Source organism: Drosophila virilis, chromosome 2 (genome assembly GCF_030788295.1).
Source record: "Drosophila virilis strain 15010-1051.87 chromosome 2, Dvir_AGI_RSII-ME, whole genome shotgun sequence".
Classification (NCBI taxonomy): Eukaryota; Metazoa; Arthropoda; class Insecta; order Diptera; family Drosophilidae; genus Drosophila; species Drosophila virilis.
Window position 1 is genome coordinate 33108206 of NC_091544.1, and position 27636 is coordinate 33135841.

General features: G+C 40.0%; 1 protein-coding gene across 2 annotated transcripts; it reads left to right on the top strand.

The window, feature by feature from the left end:
• Window positions 1–588: 588 nt before the first annotated feature.
• Window positions 589–22001, top strand: dpr17 (defective proboscis extension response 17). 2 transcript variants are annotated; one of them, XM_002056660.4, is made up of 6 exons: window positions 589–2766; window positions 15530–16524; window positions 19952–20189; window positions 20265–20479; window positions 20965–21070; window positions 21337–22001. In XM_002056660.4, the coding sequence occupies exons 1-6, from the start codon at window positions 2388–2390 to the stop codon at window positions 21489–21491; spliced, it is 2088 nt and encodes a 695-aa protein (XP_002056696.2). In that variant the 5' UTR covers window positions 589–2387; the 3' UTR covers window positions 21492–22001. The 2 variants fall into 2 exon arrangements, with proteins under 2 accessions (XP_002056696.2, XP_032289822.1); XM_032433931.1 differs by lacking the exons at window positions 20965–21070; window positions 21337–22001 and adding an exon at window positions 20752–20850.
• Window positions 22002–27636: the final 5635 nt, after the last annotated feature.

Sequence of the window (27636 nt, forward strand, 5' to 3'; positions counted from 1 at the left end):
TTTGAAATTCGACCAAATTAAAGTAAGAGACATCTTGCTATTGTTTTGTTCGAAATATAAATGTAATATGTATGCACAAAAGAAAGCTTTTGGCTATTTGGCTAGAGTCCACTTTTTATGATATATTAGCAAAATTTCTTATGGCTAGATCCTTTTCTCAGTTCAGTTAATATTTAACAGCTTTAAGATTCCATATCCATTATTCCAACTTAAATATATATTAACTCTTTGATAAGAAAGAACCGTTAGTTTAATATACTGCTAGCTCACAAAGTGCAACTAAGCGTTGAGCAAATAAATTGGAAATCTATTGTAAGCTCCATTTGGCCACGGCTAAGTCCTTGAGGACATGCGCAGTATAAGCAGCCGGCAAATCGAAAAAGGAGAAGCATATGCCACATGTTTCATTCCGAGCCAAGCCAAGCCCCGCCACGAGTGGAAAAATGGGATGAAACAAGGCGGAGAAGCAAGCAAGCATCTGGCGAAGCGAATGCTGGAAACTGGAACAGGCGGCATCAAGCCGACAGATAGCATACCCAACGGGGCAGCACGAGTTTCCTGCCGCCAGTTGCACGCGATTCAGTTGAAAATTTGCATCCTCAGCGAACGGACGTGACACGCAGTACCAGAAGCAGGTCCCAAAGCGGAAGTTAACTTGTCGCGTATAACTGTGGTCTCGAGACTTAACTCGTGCTAGGCGACGACGTCTGCGTCCAAAGACCTTTGTTCATATGCGAGCAGAGACTGCAAAGTGTGCCAGAACTAGGTGCAAAGCGAAAGGAAACGGCCATGACAAAGCTATTTTAAGGCCCCGGAAACTGAACCGAACTGAAGGCAAAGCAAAAATACTTGCTGTGTGTGTGTGTGTGTGTGCATGTGTCCGGACTGAGTCAGCAGCGTGTTGGCTTGGCAAGTGCCGCTTCTAGTCGAAATCACTTTCGAAATTTGTTTGTTTCTGTTGTATTAAAATGGATATTAGAATGGCGCACAAAATGTGCAAAGGAAGCGCCCAATAAGAAATAGAAGGACAAAAATTGAGAAAGAACTGCGGCCACAATGTCGTAAAAAGGGATTATTGTGTATCGTCCTGGCAAACAACTCGCCAGATCTTCTAAAAAAAAAAAAATAAAGAACATAATAAAAACTTGAAAATATTTTCAACACGGCTCAAACGAACTCAACTGCAAATAAACTCCCACGTGTTAAATCCCACTAAATCCTGTTAAATGTAACAGTAAAAATTATAATAAAAAAAATAAATAAATAAATAAAAATGGATTATAATTTATTCAAATCAACCCATGCATGGAAAATGTGTGTCAGCTGTAAGCACCATTAAAAAGCGTGAGACCTGTTAAACAGTGTAAATGCCGCAACTTTAGAAATCTCTTTTGTGAAAAACTTTGTCCATAACTCATGGAAAAATAGGGTTTGCGCTAGTTTGGCATATGGCACGTGTAATTTACGCACCTCGCGGTTTACCCAGTGAATAGTTCAAGTTTTCTCAATTGGAATTTAAAACTGGTTCGATTACATGCAAATATTATGATTTATAGCTATTAAATTTATCAAAAAGTTTCACTAAACTTAAGCTGAGCATAGATAAATTTGGATGCGGGGAATTATAAAGAACTAAAAGTTTAGCAAGTAATTAATCAGCGTAATCCAAAATCGAACAATACAAGAAAGTCCAGTAATAATCAAAAATATAATGAATTTATAGTTTAAAAAATAGGCGCAATTTATATAGAGCTTAAAGGACAATATAATAAAGTTCAGCATGAAACTATAATAATAAAAACGCATAAAAAAATTATTAAATAATTTAATAACAAATAAAATTAAAGAAATAAAGAATTATGGTAAACTTTCAAGACAAACAACTATAATAATAAAAACGCATTACAAAATAAACAAACAAAACTGCGGAAGTTATCAAAAAGTACGAAATCTTTGTAGCCAATCGCCATAAGTTCCTATAAATTCCTTCACGTGTAAAGTAATCATATTAATATTGATTTATCGCTTGATTGGCAAAGTGCTTCAATGAAAATAAATCAAAAATAAAATATAACCACATATAGATCCTTTGAAATTGCGCAGTAACACAGCAAATAGAGGAAAATTGCGTGAGAAGGGAAAAACTGTAACTGGCACAAGGTGAAGCAATAGGAGAAGCAATGAAAACGCGTTGCGCCAAAGTCAAAGAACGACACAAAGCACAGCCAAAAAATATATAAAAGGCAAGCTGCAATTTGGTGCAAAGCAGCGGAAGAAAGCGACGATAGCAAATCCCGACCCCAGCGAGTTAATTCAATAAACCTATTTATCTGGGACGCCAGCGACGACTGGGACTTCAACTGGGGAATATACACATTTCGCCCAGAATGCGAAAGACTTCGCAACCAACAACCAACTGGGCGCACTGCAATCAGAATCAGAAGCCAGCAACGTGCCGAGCACTTGGAGACAATGCTCCAGCGATGGTTCCGCAAACGAGTCCCCAACGGCGGCAGACGCCGGGCAATGAGCGCACAAAATATGCTGTAAGTGTCGCAGCCGCAAGGCAATGTGCCAGTGGGACTGCCAGGACCAATGCCAGGAAGCTGACAACTGCAAAGATGACAGCCACAGTCTCAGCCCCAGCCTCAACCTCAAGATCAGACACTGGACAGCGGCGCCAATTTGTACGCACGGCCAGGACGATGACTTGGCAGCGCATCTGGCTGGCAGCCCAGCTCTTTGTGCTGTTTGACTTGGGAATGCGTAAGTACAGCTCGGGGGCTGACATTTTTGATTTAATTTAATAAGCCGCCCACCATCAAACACAGAGACCTGACCTACGATTTTGTTGAAACAGTTTTTGTGTCATAAGCGAAAGCAGTCTCTCCTGCTCCGACCTTGAACTTGTATTTCGCATATGCGTAATAAGAATTTCCGGATAGCCATATGCCAATTATCTGACTGGTTTTTTTATATTTTTCAAGCTGCTAATTGAATTGCCCTAAGCTAATATTATTAAAGCTCATGCATTATGAGCCATCTGTCAGTTTGAGTATGCTTAGTGAACCCTGAAATGCATTTAATTTCCCTCCAAATAGGGCAAATTATTAGGTAATTTATAATAAAAGTCTGATAAAAATATTATCAGCTGCCTAGCTGCTAAATAATTGATAAATCTATTTTAATAACTAAGTACTGGGCATCTTTTAGTCGCGCTTGCCTGACTTGAGAATTGTATTGACGCCGTGTTTCACTGTGCAGTAGCCGTAGGGCAATTACAACTTCCAATTCATGAATTTACTCATTGTCTATTTCTCTTGCTGCCCGACTGCCAGTCGCACAGTGGCGCAAAAACGTAGGCAAAAGAAAAAGGATGCCTCAAAGAAATTGTCAAGAATATTATTAAAAACAAAGCAAATAATAGTCAATACAAAAATAATATAGACAGGCGCGGCTGCCTTTCGAATACAGTTTTCGACTTGCTGCGGCCCACTGTGCGCATATCAGATTTCAGGACCCTTCGGGCACTCATGCAAAAGTCGAGCCTATTAACTTTATGGAGGAGCAACGCGTTTGAGTTCTTCCGTTTCGTCTAGCGTAGCGTAAAATAATTAAATTTATTTTACATGTGCAGGCTTTAATCCGTTTACAAGGCCACTTAACACGTGAGTGCTATATAAATGATATAAATGCACATATCGTTTTTTTTTTTTAAATTTTTTTTATTGACAGTTCGCGACCGCACTTTCATTTGGATAAATAAGTACCGTATGCAAATTGCAAATAATTGGGCTTAATTCTCGTAACGTTTTTAAGCAGTGGCATTATCCTTGAAAAAGGCGAGGCGCGGCTTCATAGATCATAATCCCGGCCAGCAAGTCTGTGTTGTTACAGCCCAGGCTGGCCATTAGCTGGTTTATCTTATTGTTTTTCCAGTTGACACCCGGCTAGCTAGCCCCAGTTGGTGTGTCCAGCATGTGAAATATGCGAAAGAGCTGATCCATTTCGGAGTCGCCCTGGAACAGGGTCCTTCTGGCACCTGGAAATAGCAGCTGAGACCAAAGTTTGCCACCTAGATGCGTCTATCGACCAGCAGATTGTATGGCGTCAGATACCTATACATCACGCGCTGGCGATGACAGTAGAGTATTGCGCTGGTCATTAGGTACAGATAGCCTCGAGGTTATGGCTTCCTCGCTGGCAATGAGTCGCATTCTCCTCAGGGCCTCCATCTTGCTGGTTAGGCAAACCAAACAACATGCAACAGTACAAATTGAAAGAGCACTGAGAGTAAGCCAAAGTAGTTTCCAGTAGTGCGAGAGAATTTAAAAAAGGAGCGATGCCATTCTATCGCACAAGTCATATGTATTTCTTACTCTCTTGCTGTCTGAGCGCGCGCGAGTGTGTCTCGAGCCCGAACAAAACCGAAGGCGACATTGGACCAGCCGCACCAAAAACAACAGGCCCCAACGCCTTCCACTGGTTATCCAGTCTACATATGTACATATATGTTGTTTGGTTAGTGCTTGTACACAGCGCCGTAGCTGATCTCGTCGATTTTTTCCTGACTTACATATCGCTCCATATTGATGTATATACTTTAGACATGTGCTTGCATTTGACTATAATATTTAGAAGCCATTCTCTCATTGGTTCGCATGATTATAGTTCGGCTGGCATTTGCTTCAATTCCACGAAAAGGGCTGCCAGCCACGGCGATTTATTAAAAGAAATCGATAGTTTGTTTGTGCGATGACTGACACTATCTCGGCGATGTATCGTATAGAAAAACTCTTTTTAAATCGACGACTTTTGTATGTACATACATGGAATGGCAAAATATATAAGCAATAAGTAGCTCAGTTCTTTTAGTTTCAATCTTAAACTTTAAAATAGGGATGGGCCGTTTGTATATCCGAGGCACGACGGACTAACCACATCAACACGAAATCACCACCTCCACCTCTCAACCTCTTGGGCGGCAGTAAAAATTAGGCATTAATTTCAGCTTAAATCCATTCGATAGCTCTTATTTTAGTACTAACATTTCTGAACAAGACACACCGAGCATTCCGACGGAAACCAATCGAAAATCGTAAATGAAAGGAAAGTAGGAGTGTATTAAAATAGTAGCAAAAACTTTGCGCAATATTTGATAGTTTGACTGTGTAAAAGACGCCTTGGAAAGTTTTTTCGTGCGTGTTTAAAGAAGTTAGTTTCGTGTTCGTGCCGGTCCGCACCCTTTACTTTAAGCTTCTTGCTGTACCTTAAACCGTTGAAAAAATTATTAAGTATTATCTTCATTGTACTGAGTCCAATATGATTGCTGGGAAGAAACTACGGATCGTTTTCATATGCAATTTAAATTATTAACAGACGTGCGCACATTTCAATACAAAAGTTTGAAGCGCTCGGCCCCCCCAATGGGTTATGCCCATTGCGCTGCCAATCCACTTGGCCATAATTCATGAGCCGCAGTTGTGAGTTCCTTAACCCGACTGCCCTCTGGAGCACCATTGTACGGTTAAATGGGAAAAACCACTTACAACTGCAACTGGCTCCGGGTAAATGGTAAATGGCAAATGGTAGCTGACCAATACGCAGGGCAACACAAATAAAACAATAAATTGCTGCACATGCAGGCAACAGCTCGGCAAAGCTTTGAAAAATGCGCTGAAAACATTAACGAAATTGAAAGCTTGCCAAAAACAAAGAGGAAGAAAAAACTGTTTAATAAACACATTTTCAAATGGCAAAATTTTGTGAATGCGCCGTAAGGCGTTCTGTGGCGAGCACATGCTCATCCAAATTCAAGGACCAGCAGGATAAAAAGGGGATTGCTGCCCCAATCCCAGTGCGCTTTCATAAAAGTTTGAGTGCAGCTCGTTATGCCAAATAAGTGAAGTTTGTCTGCTGCTTTTGTATAAATTTTGTAATATTAAGGGATTTTGTGCTCGTGCCTGCGCTCGTGCTCTCGTGCTCGTGCTCTGAGCACTTGGCTAATTTGGAGAATGTGCCAAAGTTTGAAGCCACGCTTCGCCACAATTTGCAGCTAGAGCGTCTGCACTTTGCGGTCCGACAGGCAATCCGAAAATGCTTAGCCACGCCTCGCCCCCTAAATGGTAAATCCTTTAATACCCCGCTCCAAGTGCTGCAGCACCAATTGGGTCATCCCCATCTCGCCTGAGGCCAAAAGTGTTTGTTTACCTTCATAAATTATGAATCTACAACCCACATGTTCTGGGCCATGCACATGGGCACATGTCGGTTGACCTCTGTCCCTGATGTCGGTGCTCTTACTCCTGCTTCTGCTGATGTTGTTGCTGCTGATGCTGCTGTCGCCAGTCTGTATGAAAGTGTCGCCCAACAAGCAAGCAGCTACGTAAAAAATTAGAAGAGCAAAATTCAGCTGAACTGAACCGAGCTGAACTCAACCGAACGGAGCCACGTCGTACCGGAACGCCAGCTGTGAGCTGTGCAGAGCTTGTGCCACATCCTGTCTGCATCCGAGTATCAAATATTTTGCTTTATGGCACACAGTGGTTCGGAATATGACAAACTGTTATAGCTTACATATGTATGTTTATACATACAAAACGTATATAAAAGACTTTCCTTTCTCAACATTACTAAAAATTGTGTACGACTAAAATGGTCTGGATCTATTGCTTTTTATTTTCATAATGTATTCTAATTTAAATCAATTCAGTATTTAGTTTGACTGACTGACATGTAAACTTTGACAACAAGACATCAAACAGAACCCATCCAAACGATTACAAACATCATGAACATGTGAGAGATAAGAGCGTCGAACCAGCAAGCGTGATGTTGTTGGTTAAAATTTAAGCGGCCAATTTGCATTTGTTTTTATCTACAAAGATCAAAGCAATAATTATAATTCAAGAACAAAAATAATTTGGAAAATGTATGGGAGCTGTCAATAATAATAACATACTTTCTTACCAGATAATAATTATTAAATATATCTCAATAGACACAGGTATCTAAATACACCCCTTAGTTAATCAGCTGTTACCACTGTGCATTTAGGCGTACGCTCTAAACTAACAATTTGGTTTAGGGTCCATGCCTCTGGCTGGTCTTTTTGATTCAAAGTTGGGCTGGACGACGGAGGGTTTAAATTATTCAGAGAGTCTCCGTTGACGCCGTTGTCGGCGCTGACGTAGCTGCGAGCAATCAAAAGCGCAAGCCACGAGGCGCAAGGCGAAACACTGAGCGGAAAACTGTGAAAAACAATGGAAAACAATGCCAAAATGACAACAACAAAGACGACTACAACAACAACAGCAAGTGTGTGGTATTAGAGGCTGGAGCATGTAATTGCTGAAAAGTAGGAGAAGTGGCCACCAGATGACAAAGTGCAGTCGACCAGAGTCAACGAGTCTTATGAGGGCTACCTTCCCCCTCTGTTGAGTGAAGTGTGAAAATGGCCCCCAAAAATAACTAGCAAAAATGCCAGAACAATATCGGTTTATATGGAGGCACAAGTTCAGTTTCGAGGGCCAACGTTGAAATTTATGAAATATTCCCAGAGCACATGCCGACAGACGACAACGGACAACGGACGACGAGCGACGGGCGACTGACGACGGATGAGGACCGACAGTCGTGCACGGCCCAAAGCGAGATGAAAAATGTTTTGTTTTGGCGACGTTGGAAATTATTTATGAGCTGTGCCGCCGGTGGCATTTGTTGGCCAGCGGCGGGTGGGCGACGGTAGGTATGCCAGCCTGTGGGTGGGTCAATGTTTCGGTAACCAGCAATAAAGGCGAGCGGCGCAATAAAAAGCAAAGCATTGCGGAAGCGGAGTGGGAGCAAACACAGATAATGTAATGTCCTGCAGATTCGCATAATTATTTTGCTTGATTTATACGCAACCACTTGGGAGTCGTCCTCAGAGGCCACTGAATTTGCCAAAGTTTATAGCAACAAAGCAAAACAAAATCAACTCGATTCAAATGTGCGCAGTTTATTGCTCAACCTTTCGCATAATCAAAGCCAAAATGCAAATGTCTGTTATTTGATAATTTCGTTTGTCAGTTTACAGAATATTTTCGCTGAGTTCATTTCGATTTTCAATTACAATCAGTCGCTTGCCACGTGATGGGCATCTGCGAGTTGATTTCTCTACACAATTCCCTTTGATTTGCATGAGATTGTGAATGGAATGGAACCCTGTAGGACGTAAACTCTAATATACAAAAGCAGTCTGAAGATGCAAAGGTGTGCATCGTTAAAGTATCTCAAAATGCAAAACCACAAAATCACAAGCTATTTTATGACACAAAACAGTAAAGGAGATTCAAAAGTATCTAAAGAGATAATATGCAAAAGTAAGATGTTGAAGTGACTGAAAAATGTAAAATCATGCGTAAGAAACAAAAGCAATTTTGTGACATAAAACTGTTGATATGATTCAAAAGTATCTAATAAGATAAGACACAAAAATAACTCTTAGATGTTGAAGTATCTCAACGATGCAAAACTTAATCTTTCTACAAAATCATCTAAACGTAACAAATTAAGCGATGAAACGAAACCCTTGTGTATTACGAAAATTCTTCGCCTTACAATTTTTTATAACAGGAGATTTTAAAATTTCTCAGATACTTTTGTGTCTCGCATATAGTTTTCTGTCACAGAATTGTGTGTGTTTTACAGATACTTTTGCATCCCTTCCCTCTTTGATTTATTTGCAACCCATACATATTTTTGGTTCTTACAGTAATTTTCGTATCTCCAAGTTGTCTTTGCATCTGCTATATTTCAGATATTTTGAATCTTAAGACTTCTTTTATATCTCACTGACACTTTCTTACCACAGGAATTAGTATTGCTTTGACACATTCGTAACTCACAGATGCTTTTGTATCTCACATTGTTCTGTGTTAGTCATTATACATATACATTTTAATTGGCCAAACCCACGTAGTATCAAAAACGTGACATGTCTGTGACTTCAATGCTATGACGTAAATATTTCTCACTGCTTTGTAATAGTAATATTATGTGGGCCTTTGATGTAGGAGCGATACGGGAATGCGACTGGCGCTGCTTTCAGACACATTCATAAGAACGTGGTGAAGTACGCGCACGAGTACGGTGCGTATATGTAATGGACGCTAGGCAATGCTCCAGTTTCAATTTGCGCTGCTGAAACTGAAGCCGAAGTCGGGAAGAAGGTTCTCTTTTGCCACACGTAGCGACCAAACATGATGCCATAAAAATAAATTGAGGAAGCCGCTCCACACCAAACAGCAAGCACCAAAAGCAAGCATATAGGCATATATATACAGGCAGACAGGCAGACAGACCAACGGACAGTGAGACAGAAAGAGAAACAGAGGAATGTTCATGCCCCATGCCCTGTTTGGCTGTTTGGCTGCTATTGAATTTCGAACCCGCCCTAAAAGCGCGGCTGTTGCCGCTATTTGAGTGTGTTGGCGTATCGTATATACATATTTTAACTGTGACACCCAACATATGTTTCACTCTGAATGACTACAAGAAAATTGTTGAAGCAATTTTCACTAAACACAACATTCAACAGCGGCGGCGGCAGACGATGCCTCTGCTTGCCTGCAACCACTCATCCAGCCACCCATAGAGCCGCCCACTTAAACGCCCACTCAGCCATACGCATGCAAATGTATCTTTAATGCGTAGACGGCATTTTGTATTTGCCTGGCATTCGTATAAGTACAATTTTCCATATAATGTTATGGCTGCCCTTTGCCCCGCCCAGCCCCCATGCAGGCAATAATGTTTATTTATTTATTTATTTATATGTTGCCGGAAAAAAGGCGCTCGTAATTGCTTATTGATCGATTTTGTAAATGTTTCTTAAGCACAATTTTCGAATATTTATGCGAAATTCATGCACATCTCGTCAAATGCCAAACGTCAAATACCATTACAATTCAGCTAGTATAAGTGGGTTGTATATCATAAAATATCAAGAGGTTAAACACTTGACAACAGCTTGACGATAAGTGCAAATTGATTTGACATGCTTACGTAGTATTTGTAAGAGTTATGTAATTCGCATAAGTAAACCAGTTTGATGTAGATAATCATTTTAAGCAAGATTGCGGTTAGGTTGAGTTGCTGGTCAAAAGTTGGGTTGGGTTGAGAAGTTTTTCTCAAAAGTTGGTTTGGGTTGAGACGTTTGCTCAAAAGTTGGGTAAGGTTTAGATGTTTTAGTCGAAAGTTGGTTTAGGTTAAGATGTTTTAGTCGATAGTTGGGTTAAGTTGAGATTTAACAGCTGTGGGCAAGCTCTCACAGATAAACAGGCCCTTTAATTATAAGCCTCAGTTAAAGTAGGATACTTTTATTTTTGGCCATTTTAGAAGTTTTTGAGGAGGTCAGCTGGCTAGCTCTGTTTCCTAGCCATAGCTCCTACTCTTTGCTCTTGTTTTCTTAACTTTTGGCCAATTGCAATCGCTTATTAACAGGACCCAAAGGAGGCGCATTAGCCATGACTCCACACGGCAGTCGAAGTAACCGCAGTAACAACAAGAGCAAGTTAAGAATTGTCAACAGTCAAATAGACACAATTTAGCCAACTATCTTAACTCAGCAGTTACGGGCAGGGGTTCGGTTCTGCTAGAAGCTAATCCAAACGCCTGGAGCTATCTGCTGGCGCGTGTTTTATGCGCACTCGAGGCGCCCATAACCCAAAGTAGTCCCCAATGAAAAGTTTTGCCTTTATGTGCGTTTGTGTGTGTGTTCACTGGTGATTAAGGCTGCGGTCTGCCCGGACCTGGTCATGGCTGGTGGCACCTCCACTTGGCCCTGTTCCTTAAGTCGCCACAAGTGCGGCTTTGCATGTTCGCACACAGATATCAGATTGCGGCGACTGGTGGCGTGTTAGCTAGAATTTAGAGTGTTTAGTTGGAGGATTTTTAATTATGACCGCTGCCGGCTGCGCTTCCTGCCGCCATGACTTTTTATTGGATATATAATTACTTTTCGCCCTCGGCTTCTCCGAATTACAGATGCATATTTTTTTATAATTACAAGTGCGCCGTTCTGCGTCAGCCCATAAAAAGTTGCGACTGGCTTTTGGCCAAAGTTTGATGCTCCGCTAATGATGTACGTGAACACGCATCAAATGGCCAACAAAATGCCGTTAAGCATGAAATCATAATTAATCCACTGACCTTTACCAGAGGGGCGCAACGCAATGAAAGCGTGTGAAGTCTGCTGTGTGTGTATTATGACCATTGGGGCATTATTTTGGATTTTCAAATGCATAAAGTTGTGTTAGAAACTATGTAATTAAAAGAGTTTTTCCAGATTGTCCGACTCACTCACGGGTGATCAACGCATAGGAAAACTCGACCCACAAGTGGGAGAAAACTGGGTACAAAATTTATATGAAAATCATCAACAAGAAGTGCGTGGTGTGTCAACTGTCTGAGCGGCGAACTAACAAGAGAGAAGTCGCTGGTTCAATGTTCTATTGTTTTATTTAATTTGTTATAATTTACAGAGAGGAAATCAGGTTAAAGATGTGTAAGCAAAATCAGCCTTGTATATGCCTGAAGTTACCCAGCTGCTGTTTGGCCAGTAAAGTCCATTAGGTATTAGAGTAAAAGGTCATAGAACTTGGGTCAAAAAACAGCATACGGACCTGTCTGCACCTGTACCTGTGAAGGAGAGAGGTTTCAATGTCTGCTGCAATAGAGCAACACATAAAAATGTTACCTTGCATGTATGAACGCTGTGAACAGTGGGCAAACTGATTAAAATGTGTGCTTAAAAGCTCGGATATTCAATTAATTCAGCTGTCAGACTTGAGTTGTCGATTGTCGAGCCGCTCGAGTAGGCTACATGTTTGAGGCTCCGCAATTTGTAAAATGCATTAAGAAACAATTACTTCGAACATGAAAAAAAATTTGAAAAATTTGTTCGCATTGATCGACTCAATCTCTAGGAGAGATTTAAAAGCTGACTTGCTTATTGATCGTATGTTCAAAATGCGTTTCGTCTGAGCTTTTATTCGCATGTCTTCAAAAAAAGCCCACTGTTTGAGGGCAACTATTGCCCGCTGATGAGCAAGTTGGACAGAAGAGAAATTCAAATTTACATATACATGCAATCAATGCGGGCTGTGCGAGTGTGTGTGGGTGAGTGTATGCGTGTGAGCAATTCTGTGACTCATTTGGGAGCATTACTATTCGGTTTGTGTGCAGACCTGGCAAAGAGTAGCTGGCAGATGGGAAAGCGCTTGTTCATTTTGGTAACAGGCTTAAATAATGAACCTCGGCAAATGCTGTGGCAACTGCTGCTTAAACAAAAAACTAAACGCTCAGTTTGAAGAGCTCTTTAGAAGGGAAGGGGCTTGGGTTTGAAGTAGCAGCTGAGATACTCACCATGCCGACGGGCAATTCGAGTGGATGGCCACAAACTCAACAAAAACAATTTAAGTGTTATTGCACGTTTCGCTAACATGTCCTGGCAGCGCCCACATAGTGTCCCGACATCCTGGCTGCTCCGTACTCGCACACCGCTGCGTATTTGTTTTTGTTGGCCAAGCAATTGTGGCTGAAGGGCGTAGAGCCTGCCGTTTGCTGACTGTCGCCATTTTGTCGCCAAGTGCAGTAAGTGTTGAGATCACACTTCACACGAGTTCCTTGCGAAATAAGATAAACACACGCACACGCGCACACACACAAACACAAACACACGCCGATACTCCCTGCTGTGGCCTGTAAATTAATCGGCTTAGAAGCCAAAATAAACAAAGCCTTTCGCACAGACGAGAAGTTCGGCTCTGGCCAGATTGTAATACTTTCCGATTTAACTCGGCCAAAAACTGGCTTTGACCAATGCGCAATTCCTAAGCCTAGAAGCGGCTTATTGGCCATAAGCTGTTTTAATTGAAAACTTAAGCAATGCATCCTTAAGATACTTTTTCCACAAACAAAAATCGGCATACAATTGGCCAAGAGCTGCCTGAGTAATGGTTGCGGGCGTTAGAGTAACCTTTAAATTTACTATTACGTTTCGTTTTCAATTTGCATTTTGCACATTTGAGCCCTTTTTTTTTGTTGGTTGTGTTTTTGTGGTTACAGGTGCCCTTTTACCTTTTTACATTTTTAGCTGGCTGCCGAGCCGCAACCTTATCGCCACGCCCCAATCTCACGCATTCGCATGCACATTCGTCCAATTCTTGGCTAAATTTATGCGGTTTTTTGTGCTATGTTTTGCACGCTTTCGGAAAACTGAAAACTTGAAAAATGATAGGAGGTAGAAGATGGAGGAACGGGAACAGGAGCGTCAGGTAGAAAGTGTACCTTTATCAAAGCCTGACAAGAACGTGAAATGAAATAATTTAAAAATGCAAATTCTTTGGCTATCGGCGCGTCGAAATCTAACTAAAAATCTGCAATCAGCCTAAACCCATGACTAGACGACTGATTTTTGGCCCAGTGGCGAGCTGTGCGCTCTGCCAACCTTTCTGCGGGCCTAAATTTGGTTTGGATACATGTGCTTTGACCTTTTACGGGCAATATGCTGCCTGTTGGCCAAGATTTGGGCTATTTTGAATTTAATCAAATTATTTTGAAGCAACAAAGAAATTTAAATAACACAGTTTATACATATTTTATAGGACCAAAAAAAAAGGATAAATATTATTTGATGATTAATAAAAGAAATGTCAACTCAAAAGAAAACTGAATCAAGTACGTGATAAAAGAAATGACAAATTGAATCGAAAGTTGAGCTCATTCAAGTCTTTCAAATTAATCGTTTTGTAATACAAAACTCAAACAAAACCAAAACCACCGAGAAAAGTTGGCAAAATAAAAAAAGAACACGGCAAAAAATCGCATGTAACTTGTTTCAAACAGTTTTGGATTCAACGCCAGCTCAATTTGTGTGGGGGCTGGCAAAACTTTCCACATGAAAGACATCGAGTTCTGAGTTCACGCCCTCATCATTTTCTCCATTTTTTTGTGCTGCCTATTGACCCCGAGGCGACAAGTTCTTTTGAGGGTCGTGACAGCAACTTTTGCCAGCGAAAAGTTGAGATGTATGGCAAGCTAATCACTGGCAAAACTGCTGCACACACACGCACACCCATTCACACACACTCTGCTTAGTTTGGCAAAGAAAAATGAAAATGTGTGGGAAAATTTACTGTCCGAAGTGATTAGCCTGTAATCTTTTAATATACTTTAGTTAGTTTTGTTTGCCTTTTATTGCTCTTCAATTTTTGTTGATTTTATTTTATTTAAAATTTAATCCGAACTGCAAAAATAAGCTTGTGCCTAAATTTATAAAATTGCCACTAACTCGTTTATTTGCAAACCAAATTCTAAATTGAAATTAAAATCCCAAATTCAATTAGCTTTCAAAAGTTTTTGTTTAAGCCGTATATTGTATATAAATATAAATATATTATTGTTTTTAATGGCCACCATTGGCCACGATGGCGTGTTTGTGTGTGTGCTCTGATGACGTCACAAGTGTGTTAACATTATTTAACACAGCGAAAATGCTAATAATTATAAACGACTCGCAACTTTTTACTCAACATAAAAACACCAAAACTCGTGTATTTTAAAAGACCGAATATGGCAAAAGGAAAAACTCAAAAGGCAAAAACTTTTCAATGGCTCGCCCCACGGCACTGCAATCCCTGAGCTGCCTTCCCCAAGTGAAAGCCGCAGCAGCGACAGAAAGCAGCAAATACTTTTTTTATGATTTTAATTAGCATAAAAGCGTAATTAAAAATTAACTGAAACAAAATATATACATAACAAGCAAGTGAGAGCTTTACCTGGACCAACAGTTACTCATAAAGTTATGCACACACACGCATGTTTAAGGGTCTTTAAAATATTTGAATTTTCTTTTGAAAGGCAGCTTTATTACACTCTGATATGCCCCGCAGACATTTTAATTTGTCTGCAGTGCCAGAAAAACAACTTACTTTTATTTATTTACTTAGGATTGTGGGCATACTTTTGTTTATTGATTCTAGAATGCTTTGAGCTGTCTCGTAAAGAAAAAATACATTCGATTTTTTGCAGGGAATATGCCAAAAACTGCAGCAACAAAAAGTTTTTTATTTAGTTTATTAAATAATTGCAAAGCGCTTTAAAACTACAAGCACCCTTTTAGGCAGCTTTAATTAGGCCTGTACTTAAAAATTTAGCCTTGCTGCTTTTCAAGGTTTCCTCGATATTAGCAATTAATTTTTTATCAGCGACAACAGCAGCTAAAAAAGTTCTTTATTTAATTTAAAGTGTGATAATAACAAAGATCTTTATGACAGCTTTAGGGCACTGCTCGTTTACAACTAAGCAAAAGCCCAGCTCACAAATGCCACACAGGCATAGAGTGCAATTTTTAATATATGTAATCATTGGTTTTAAGTTTGTATCTTGAATGTTTAAGCATTCGAAAGTCGCTCTATCAATGTCCTACTCACATCTGCAACAGCATATTTAAGTGGAGTATATTTCCGTGTGTTCTGTTTACCCACAGACCTTGTCACCTGCAGCTCAGCCTACGACCAGGTGGTTGCCACAGAGCCGCAGCTAACGACACAGCCGAGATCCACTTTGGCAGATAGCCAAATGACAACACAAAACGATCTAATTACGACAGCCCGAAACTCAACAACATTACTGACAACGAAAAAGCCAGCCGCTGCAGCAGCAGCGACAACAACAGAAATAACGGCAACAACAGAGAGAGGCCATAGGAGCACGACCCTGGGCATGTCATCAACAGCGCCAACGATAACAAGGTCTGCGACTAGGAGGCTGGCAGGAGGTGCCGCAGCGGCAACTAAGTCCGCACAAATTGGGCTAACTACGCAGCCCGCAACGGTGGCTGAAACACAAACAACAATCGCTGCAACAACAAAAACAACAACAATGGAAACAACGGCGATGGCATCGCTGTTCATATCAACAATTTATCCGACATCAACAACAGAGCCTGCGATGGTTGTCCCAACGGCGACGACGAGGACGACGCTTACGCTGACGGAAACGGAAGCCCGCAACTCCATTGAAACGGCAACGTCACGGCCATCGGTTGAAGCGGGGCAGGAGTTGCAGAAGTTGCAGGAGGATGAGGAGGGAAGGGAGCGGAAAGAGGAGGGGGAAAGTGCGGTGTTGCAGCTTCCTCATCCGGCCAACACTGATTCACTGACTAAGGGTTTCTCCATACCCACGTTTCTGCCGCCGTTTCCAGTGTTCGCGGCCGCTGATTTGCCTGCATACCGAGCTGCTGCTGCTGAAGCTGAGGCAGCCGCTGCCGCTGCCGCTGCCGCAGCAGCATCAACTCCGGCGACGGAGACAGTGACGTTGTCACCGGAGCAGCAGCGACAACAAATGTTTAATGAGCAGCACTCGTACTTGGCCTCCCACAATGGGGAACTGCTGCCGGGGCAGCTGCCGCGCAAAAATCTGACAATGCCTGTGCTAAACATCACGGCTCAGATGGGAAATCACGCGTATATGCCATGTCAGGTGAGTACTTTTGACACCCAAACACCAGACCAGACCAAAATCCCAGACCCTAACTTAATCCCAGGTCCAAGCAGAGGCATTCATTTCCACGCCCGTATTGCAACAGAGCTGAGGGATGTGTGTCATGTTATGTATGTATATGTGTGTACACACATGTGTGTGTGTTAATTGTATATTCCACTTACGTAACGTGTAGACCTAAACATATGTGTGCCCGAGATGTGTGTAGAGATAGTTCAAGGCTACATTATTAAATTCTCTAGCTTATAAAATTTCTTGTGTTTTCCATAACTCAAGCACGAACTTTTGATACCCATTACATATGTTCCCCTAATTCGTGTTATTACACATGTATTCTATCAAAAATCCTAATTTCTCACTTCATCTTCATTTCTCACTATAACACATTCTCTTTTTGAATTGAAAGATATCTTAATCATGTCCCCAAATTCCCTTGCTCTTATTTGCTAAGAATAGAAAAATAAATAAAATTCATTTTCTCGCTTCATAACACATGTCTTTAAGCCACCAGCTTATTTTTATCATTTGAAGACTTTTTCTGGTTTAAAAAGTCATTGCTAAGATACTTTTAAAATATGCTTTAATTCTAGGTAACCGCATGATATGCTCCAGTTTTTAAAAATTATTAAATTTGTTGTATTTCCTACAACTCAACCTTTCAATTCCCATTTATTCCTATAATTCGCATAAATCAAAACATATATAATATGATTTGGGATAGTTTCAATCCTAGACGATTTGCTCTAATTATACAAATAAATACATTTCCCATTGTTTTCCTCAAAATTAACACCTAAAACATATTTGATATCCACATGATAAAACAACTAAGAGGTTGTAGTGTCCGGTTTCTATGCTAACTAATGCCTCAGTTTTAAAGCTATCATTATGAAAATTTGCAGAAGTCCCGCTTTCTATTGCACGCAGCACAAAGTTATAACCAGCTGGATCGGACCATTATATCATATATTTGCCATAGAAACGATCGGTCGAAAATTAAGTTTTTGTATAGAAAACTAAGTTCCCTTCATTTATATACCTTGAACCCATTAAAAATGGATATAAGGGTATATTGTATTTTTGCAAAATCCAAATGTATGTAACAGGCAGAAGGAAGCCTCTCCGACCCCATAAAGTATATATATTCTTGATCAGCATCAATAGCCGAGTAGATCTAGCCATGTCCGTCTGCCTGTCCATCCGTCCGTCCGTCCATATGTATGAACGAAAGGTTCTCAGAACCTATAAGTGCTAGAGACTTGAAATTTTAGATGTAGGTGACCCTAGGGCCTGTTTCCGATATTCGATAACTTACTCCGTTCCCAAGCAATCGATAAGAATCGATATCGACATCCTGTTTTTTTGAGCAAATTGGGTAAATAATAAGAGCTAGAGCCACCAAACATGATATGTTGATTCTAGAATATTATAGATATTTCAAGTATCTTTCATTGCATACCTATCGCCACCTCCCCGCTACCACCCCAGAGCTATAAATCAAGTTAATAACCCAACTTTTATTGCCAACCAATTTAAACCACAATTTAAATGCAATTGACTTTTTCAGAATACACAAATATTCTATGGTACAATAAGATATACTGTAGAAAATTTCATAAAGATCGATTAAGAAAAACCAAAAGTTATATGCAACTGCGCAATTGAATGGGGGAAGCATTATGAATTTCTGTATACATGTACACACACACATTCATGCGCTTCTGCTTCGCATTCTAACAGCATGGCAATTGCATCTTTTTTTTTAATGTTATTTAAGTTCCTTTTTTTATCAAAAGTATTTAATTGTTGGCGTGGTTGCTGAATAGAGGCATAGCAGGTGGTGCGGTCTGTCGCAAGTTCGAGTTCGAATAATAATAAGGATCGGTCAAAAACTTGGTTTTTGATTAAACATCTTTTTTGTTTATCATGATATCTTGACCAAACTTTGCGTTAACTATTTTCCCTGTGCTTCTTAGATACGTGCAAAGCACTATGAGCATTATGAAAAGGTTGGATCCCCAAGGGTATCAGATCTTCGGCGTGCCGAAAATAGCCCTACTTTCTCGTTACTCTTGTTTTAAATAGATGTGAGTACATATAAATAAATTAATTGGTTCCCAATATTTCAGCTCTTACCATTCAAATTGCCGAAATTCGTCAAATTCCATTCATTAAACATGTTTTTCTAATCAGTTGCTATTATTCCAGACGTCAAATATATCCTTCCCTCTAAAATAAATCGCCTATTGTTCCCTGCTCAATCACCATTTGCCTCGCTAAGTTCAACTGAATCATGGAGATGTTATAATAGCCTTTTCAACTCTGTTCAGATATACCTATCTGGTTTGTTGGCTATTTTACTTTGGTTTTCCGTTTTGCTTTTCCGTTTTCCGGGGGCAGTACGCAGCTCGTTTACCTAACGCCTGCGGCTGTCTGGCGGTGTCTGCTGTCTGCGCAAGAACTTTGCTCACAGATCAGCATAATTTCATTTGCATATCAACAAATTTATTTTGTTTACGCTTATTTTTATGACGTAACAAGGCAAATAACCTCTCCATGCGTTCCATGTGCCGTATACGTTTCTGGAATTTTTTCTTTCTTATTATTCTGTACAATGAGCTCTCTTTTCGGCTCTTTTAAAGAGGCTCACAGACAGGCATCTGCACTCATGTAAATGCAAATGTGAGGCGTCTTATAATAGTTTTGTTGTTATTCTTTCTGCTGCTTGTTGGTATATTTTGTAGATTATAGTACACTGTGAAATTCGTATGTATGCAAATTAGTTTGCCACTATTCCTCTGTCTCTGCTTTGGTTTCTATTTCCACCTTTTACTGTGTGTTGTGTTTTTGCTTGCCATATGTAAATATCATAGTTTTATCTCAGGTCCGGCAAATAGGAATTCTGTGACAACTAGAAACCTTGCACACTTGACTTTCTCTTTATGTGCAGCTTTTTTCGAGCTATCGAAGATTGTCCAGCATCATTCAGCATGAGCTACTTCGTTTGAAGAGAGAAATCTAACGGAGGTTAAAGAATATTAAAAAAAAATACGGCATCTTTGATGTCATATATATACAATCGTATATCTGGAAGCATTTCCATGAAATCGATAAAAGTCGATATTGAAACCCCATTTTTTGATCATATCTCGGAGTTAATAGCATAGCTCACATGGATAAAGAATATTTTACTTTTTGGATACTTTTACCCGCTAGAGTCTTGGACTGAGTTGTTTGCACACATTTATATCCACAGTTAGCCCAGCGGATTAGACAAGTTGATTTCATTGTGCTCACTTTCGCATATCGTGCCCGTTTATATCCATTAAATTATTAAATTAAATTATTAAATATTATTATTAAATTCTCAAAGAAATCGTTTTACATTTATTATTTTATTTTACAGATCCATCGGCTGTCGGAGAAGCCCGTCTCTTGGGTGCGATTGCGCGATGGTCACATCATCAGCGTGGACGAGAGCACATTCATAGCCGATGAACGTTTCCAGTCGATATACCAGGAGGAGAATGATTACACCTGGTCGCTGCAGATCAAGTACGTGGACGTCAACGATGCTGGCTGGTACGAGTGCCAAATGGCCACCGAGCCCAAACTGAGCGCCAAGGTGCATCTGGAAGTAGTCAGTGAGTGTCAGTTATTTTTCTAAGCTCTTTAAACTATAAAGTATTCATTTATTCACCCTCCCCCTTTCCATGCAGCGCCCAAGACTGAGCTAATTGGCGATCAGAGCCGCTTCGTCAAGGCCGGCAGCAAGGTGGCGCTTCATTGCATTGTACGCGGCACACTGGACCCTCCCAGGTATATCATCTGGTTCCGTGGACAGAAGAAGATAAGTGATAGCGATGAGCGTACCGGCTGGTATACGCAAATTGATCGCAATATATTTGGAACAGTGGGCGATAATCAAAATACGGTAGGTGACTTAACACTATGCAGCACAGTTAGGCAACTGCATGTGGTTCCAGCCGTTGGGATCGGCTTATGAACCTGGTTTTCCACATCTTCGAACCCAGGCATTTGTTCGAACTTTGGTTGGCCATTTATTTTTATCTTATATTTATTTTTACAATTGTTCTGAAATTATTTACATTTTATTTACAACAGACCGTCGCGTGTTTACATAAATCTTGTTTGTTCTTCATATCTTTGATATATATTTTCATATTTTATTTTGCTTTATTTTAGAAACTAACTCTGGCTACGAACCAGCGCGGTTCAAGCGCGGCTTGCTGCCTTCCACTGTTAATTTTAAAATATTTTGAGAAATAAGTATATTATTTATTAATTCTTTACATCTAATGCTACACAATTTAATTGCATAGTGTTCTTTTTGGCATCAAAAAAGCTTTCGATTTGTTTAGTCGAGTGTTGAAATAACAAAGAGTGCATTAATTACAGATCGGCTCATTAATTATACCATTTGTGCGCAAAGAGGACTCCGGGAATTATACGTGCCAGCCAGCGAACAGTGTCTCCGTCTCCGTTGACCTGCACGTACTCAGCGGTGAGTCCTTGACACACACACACACGAACACACATATATACATATATATATATATGTAAACGTATATGTATGTATGTATATGTATATCTAGTAGTGGCTCTTGTGACGTGAGCGATTGCAAGAACGTGTGAATTATTTTGTCAGGAAGTTATATCATTCATATTAATTGCACACACACACACACACACACACGCACACACACACGCACACACACGCACACACACATACACACACACACACACACACACATTCATTATTGCCAACAGGTGAATACTCCGCTTCGGCTATCATGTCCGGCGCAGCAGAGTGTCAACAGCGCAGCACGTTTCTGCAGCTGACGCTGCTGCTCCCGCTGCTGCTGGTGCTGGTGCCGGCGGTGCGGGCAGCGCTGGGAGTGCGTTGGCTGCTGGCCAAGACGTGACTTGTGACGTGACTCGCTTATTGAGCGCCCAGCCCGGACTTCAATTATTTGTAAGCTTTTGCGCAATATGCAGTTATAAGACGTCTTTGTAAATAGCAGCGGCCCAAGGCGAGTGGACGGGGCGGCGAATAGAAGGTGCAACTTTCTGTAATTAAGTTAAATGTTAGCGCATACCTGCATACGCTGTTGTATGAGTGTGCGCTTGTATGTGTTGTACATTTAAAAGATATGAACACAAAATTGAAAACATAATAAGCGTAATATAATTAATTCCTAGACTAAGACAAATCAAATTCTGAAAATAAATCAAAGAGATGTTGCCATTTACAGTTGTGAAACAGATCAATAATTAGATTATTGCAAATCAGCTAAACTTAAATCTGAATAATACACAAATAAACCCCAATCAATTCATGTAAACTTACAGCAGGCGTATTTTATATCGACTGCCTTTCCAAGGCAATTTATTATTTTTTTTAACCACCATCAAAAGCCCTCATAAATCGGATTGCAAACATGAAGCGCTTTGAAATTGATTCTTGACTGCAATCCAAAAACCAATTAGCGCTGAAAATACACTAAAACCAGGTAACCATTATCTATAAATATTTTTGCAAATAAAATACGACTAAAAAACGGGGAACGGATACCTTTTTATACCCCGCAACCATCGGAAGTGTGTTAAAAGGGTATAATCGCTTTATGCATATGCATGTAACAGGAGGCATAAAGTATTTCCGATTATATTATGTCCGTGTCTACCTGGTTAGAGCTGCGAGCATAGTCGATATGACGATCTGTCGATATCGAAAACTATAAAAAACTTAATTGATCTCTTCCCATATTCATGATATCGATAAATTTCTATCGGCCTTTAAAGCGTAACAATACACGAAACGTGGTGAGTAGGCTAGTTTGTAGTATATACAAATTGAAAATATTTAACTTGGATACTTTTTTTCTAAAATAGGAAAGACTCATATTCCAGTGGTACCCCCAAGTCGGATACTACCGACGAGAGCGGTCATTTTTTATGCTATATATATATTTTTTATTTTTATTATCTACCAGGCTTAAATGGTCACGAGTATATTTATGCACTCGCACTAAGAATAGCTTATATTTCAAGAGTTTTTAAGGCAAGCCTAAAAAGCTTTGTAAATCTCTTCCTTTTGAAGTTCGGCTGTACAGCAATGGATGCTTAGAGCTTCCCATTTCCGTATTGATATTTTCTCTATAATCCAATCCACTGAAAATGAATATGATAAATGGATACTAACGACAATGGAGGCCAGAAATTGGCTACATTCAGCGCAGGCATAAAAGCAGGGTGTCCCTTTCTCAAAGGATGCGCATAAATAATTTAATATTTTATGGTAATATTTTTGGGTCTCAGAAACTCAAAACCAGCGCTGAAAACTAACCAACAAAAAATGGGTCAGCGGCAGTAGCACAAACCAAATGGCCAAAAGTGTGGAGAGCTCATAAAAAGAAAGAAAGACAGAGAAAAGGAACCCATAACCATAAAATGACGAATTCCAGTCGGCGACAAAACGGGGCCATAAAGCCTTTAAGGTAGACACTCCATTTTATTGCAGCGGAAATCACATCCCAGTTAGCCACAAGGAGGGAGAGGGAATGAAAATGCGAAACAGCACCTAAAATTTGTCGAGCTGAGAGTTGGGCACAACTTGGATAATATCCAGAGCAGTGGAGAACAAACAAAAAAAAAAAATGAAGACAAACTAGAAGGCAGTAAATATTTTCCACGTTACACCCAAAGCTGATGACTGAGTGGCTGACAGCAGGCAGCCAGAAAAGAGAGCCAGTGGGTAAGTAGAGTAAAGAGTAGAGTACGGGCAAAGAAACCATTAAGCCCTTAAAAGCCAAGCAAGATGAAACAGTTAAATGCGTTACAACTTGAAGTAGACACAGGCCAAAGTACATGTTGAAGTGCATGTTAAGTAGAGCAGTTGCTTGTAGGATTTAACACTCTCTTTTGAAGTAAGCGAATTTCTCAGTTATTTTAATTACAATTATTTCTGTTTTCTGTGAGTAAAGGCGAAATTGTATTTGTATATGCAATTGCTGCCTTTTGCTTCTAAAGCAAATTACACGAATAAATTTAACAGAGCACAACACCAGATACTTTGCAGGGACACTTTAACTGACTGCCAAGGAATCTCATAAAATATGATACACATTTTTTTCTGGTGTGCTGTTGTTTGTTTTGTTTTGTAAGCTTTTTTTTTGTTCTTCGCATTCTGTGTTGCTCGGTTGCACCACTGCTGTTCATCTTGAGAAACAATTTTTTAATATTTGGATAAGCAACAAAATATAGCTGGGCACACGCCCCGCGTGACTTGCAGCTTACAACGTTGCTGGGCAGCAGGCGAAAAAAACTGAATGAAAACCGAAAAAAAAAACGCTGAAGAAAATGAAAAATAATGACTTAAAAATACATAGGAAGTGAAGGCAAGTGCACAAAATGACATCCTGCACTGACTTGCCCGGTCATCGTGCACCATTTCGTGTTGCCATTCAGTCGCCATGGCCTCCTGCCACCCCTAAAGGCTGCCGCCCATTTAATTGTGTTAACATCGAGGCTAACTCGGGCATTGCCCAGCCGGGCAGCTGCCCGCTGCTCTGTGTGCGTGTTTTTTGAATGCCTGCCGTTTGTGGGTACATCTGACCAAATGCCCCCGTTCCCTTAGCCGCCTACCGTTGGTTATCATGCACTCAGTTTGGCTTTTTGCTCCGATCGAGCGCCTTTTTACATAATTTCTGCCCCCGAGTATGGTAGCTGGGCTTTTCTCTGCTTTACGCCTTCCGCACTTTGACGTCCTGTGACGTTCCACGCCCACGCCCGCTACCTCTTGGTCTTGGGGCAGTTTAACTGAAAGGCATTTAAGTTGGGTAAAGTATTTCTGGTTTAACTTTTCCGCATGCAAGCAGCTTCCCATTCTCAAGTTGCGCTTGCTTTGTTGGCTTCCAGTGGGGGCGGAGTGTTTTGTGTCGACTGCGGGGCTTAGTTGTGTTTGCGGTTTCGCATTTCGGCAAACAGTAAATAAGCGTGTACAAGCAAAAAGTCCTAAACGTCCAAAGTAAATAAATAACCGGCATTTCTGCTTTTGGCCAACGCTGTTGAATGCTGAATGCCGAATGCCTAATGCTGGCTTAAATTCTCCAAAACCAAAATAAAACTTTTGGTAATTGAATAACAAAACTAAACACAACAAAGCAAATAACTTGCCATCCGTCCAAATAAATGTCGTAAGTAAATAAATTAATATTGACTCTGCTGTAACCAAAATAAACTCATTTTTGCTGTCGATCCCGTCTTGTGTTTCCTTTCATAATGTCCCATTTACCAAGATGCGACCGGACACCGTTCAATGAAGACTCATTTTAAGTTTTTAAAATATTTTTAAATTCATTTAGAGTGTTTCAGATACTTGATTTTCAAAATATACCTTCCGTGATTCGCAAGGCCGGGAACTTTCGTTTGGCGTTCAGATATTTCCATTTTGAAAGGTAGACCAAATTGACAAAAATGAGCTTGATCCTGGAAATGCCAATTCATTTTAAGGACCTCTTCGATTATTCGAATTTTGCGATCGCACAGCGTTTGCTCAAGTTATGGCCCTTGGATATAATGTATCTGTCTTCTGTTTAACATATTTTATTTTATATATGTATTTTTTGTCTTTTCAGGTTCAAGAAGTTCAAAATCTTCAAAATCCAATCGACTTATGGTCTTCCAATAATCCTAAAACGCATAGCTTCCTAGGATCAGTCTTTATTTGCCTTATAGTGCTTTAATGCTTTACTAAAGTAGGCAATAAAATAGAATAAGCAACAATATAGGTTATACTCATATATGTACATGTCTTAAGTGCAAAAAATAGAAAAAGTACATTAAGTAAGCCAAAAAGATGTAAATATAAAAAAGGATAATAAAAATATACATATATAAAGTTAAGGTCAAAACTCTGGTATTTCTTTCATAAATTCAGCTGAAATACCAGGCGAATAGAAATGCACAGCAGGTAGACCAAAATGCATCGGAGAAAAAAATGCGTTGCATACACCCAAGGGGGTGTACCCAGCGAACAGAAATGTCTAGCAGGTAAACAAACGATTTTTAAATTCAAATGTTAAGCTGCTCGATTGTTATTTCGGCTGTTAAGGCTGTTAAGTGTCTCTTGTAAGGTTCACGTTGACCCTTGCGCGTATGCAACAAGAATGTTCATTCGAAAAATTGCCGGTATTTTATGTTTGCTTGGTATTTTAGCTTAATCTTAAATTTGCTTCTAAACAGCCGACTTAACAGTCGATGTAGCAGTTATCTAATTTGACAGCAGCTTAACATTATCACTGTGCACTTCTATTCGCCTGGTATTTCAGCTGAATTTATGGTAAAATCTAAAGACCCAGCCTATTAAAGATTGAAATATATATATTTTTATTTCTCTTTTTATATTTATTTATTTTGGTTACTTAATGCTTTTCTATTTATTGCTTTTAAGAATATACATATATTAGTATAACGTCTAATTGTTGCTTATTTAATTTTTGTAACCTTTCCATATTTAAAATATTTGCTGGCAGGTTTAGTGGAAGTTCATATAATCGATTGGATTTTGAAGACTTTGAAGTTATCGAACCTGAAAAGAAAAAAATATATATAGAAAATAAAACAGGTTTGATAGAAGAATACCTATTTAGATACTATTTGAAATGCCCTTAACTCACCTAATGAAGGAGGTCTCTGGAATCGATGTGAAGCTAATTTTACTGCATTATCTCATATGGAAAACCATTTAAAGTATAATCGCTGAAAAATAAATGCTTAGAGAGTGGGGAGCAACGCTTTTTCTATATCTATTCATCAGTCGTAATGATGAGTTTGTATAGAAAAGTATGAGCCGCTTTATCGTAATGCATTTGAACAGTTTAAATTTGAAGAAGATAAATGACATTCACTGGCTGCCAAAGCATCTAATTCGTTTGGCATTAGCCTCATCAGCCTCATCAACAGGATGAGCGGCAGCCAGCGATGCCAGGTGGCTTAAAACTATCTGCCCATTGTGCTCGAAATCCAGAGCCCTGCTGCCAGCCGGAAAGTGTGCGTGCATGGTGTAAACTGTGGGTTCGCTCTGCAGGGTCTGCCTGTAAATGCAAATCATTATCAAGAGCATTTGCATTGGAAATGCGAGCTCAATGGCAGCAGCAGTAGCAAAAGCAGCAGCGGCATGAGGCGAGGCACAATGTGGTCTGTCCACAGTTGCCGCAGAGAATCGGGCGGGGGTCCAAATGGCCTATTGGCGCTATCTGCGGCTCTTTGGCGGATTACGAGAGAGGGTGCGTGAGTTTAACGCTAGACTATGTTTGGCATTGTTGTTATACTACGGCTATTAGCGCTGATAAATTCACAGCCCAGTTATAGATACATATTCGAAACTGGCATTTGCATTTCCCAGCCAAAGCCGGAAATCCAATTTGTGGCCACGACTGCAATGCAAACAGGGTCAGCTGCGTGCCCGTCCAAATAATGCGACTATCCGCCATTCGGCAGCCAACATTCACTCGCCAATGAATAACTCATTGCGGCCGCGCCAGCATTGCGAATAAACGTTGCGCACGTGGCGTATGCGTAATATTTACACAATACTCTTATGTAAACTGGCAAAACAACAAAAACCTGCAAACAACTTGACAACGCTAACAGCTCCATTAAATGCCACACAATATGAAAACTTCGGCAAAATTCTTTTGGGCAAAGTTATGTTTTCAGTCCAAGAACTGAGCAAACTATGAGCAAATGTTGAAGTGTTTTGTACATTATTCTTAACTTTTTGGCGTTCGATAAGCGCAGACACAAAATTATGATGATGATGACGACGATGATGATGTTTGAATACAGATAAAAAGTTTGCTAGCCACAAATCAAGTCGAACAAATTTACTTTCAGTTGCAAACGAAACAAAATACTTTAAAAACATTGCCCAAGAGCCGAGTAAACAAAGTGGAGCTCAGTATTTAAGAATGTTTGTTTAGCTCTCTTAAAGGCAAGTGTTAGTTCTTTATGATATATTATGATATATTATTAATTGATATTTAATTTTAAAGCATAAGACTTCTA

Excerpts from the sequence above, each read along its gene's own strand:
- dpr17 (XM_002056660.4), top strand. The coding sequence starts at position 2,388 with ATGCGAAAGACTTCGCAACCAACAACCAACTGGGCGCACTGCAATCAG. Across the intron at positions 2,767-15,529 it reads GCTGTTTGACTTGGGAATGC|ACCTTGTCACCTGCAGCTCA; the intron begins GTAAGTACAGCT and ends GTTTACCCACAG. Across the intron at positions 21,071-21,336 it reads TGACCTGCACGTACTCAGCG|GTGAATACTCCGCTTCGGCT; the intron begins GTGAGTCCTTGA and ends TATTGCCAACAG.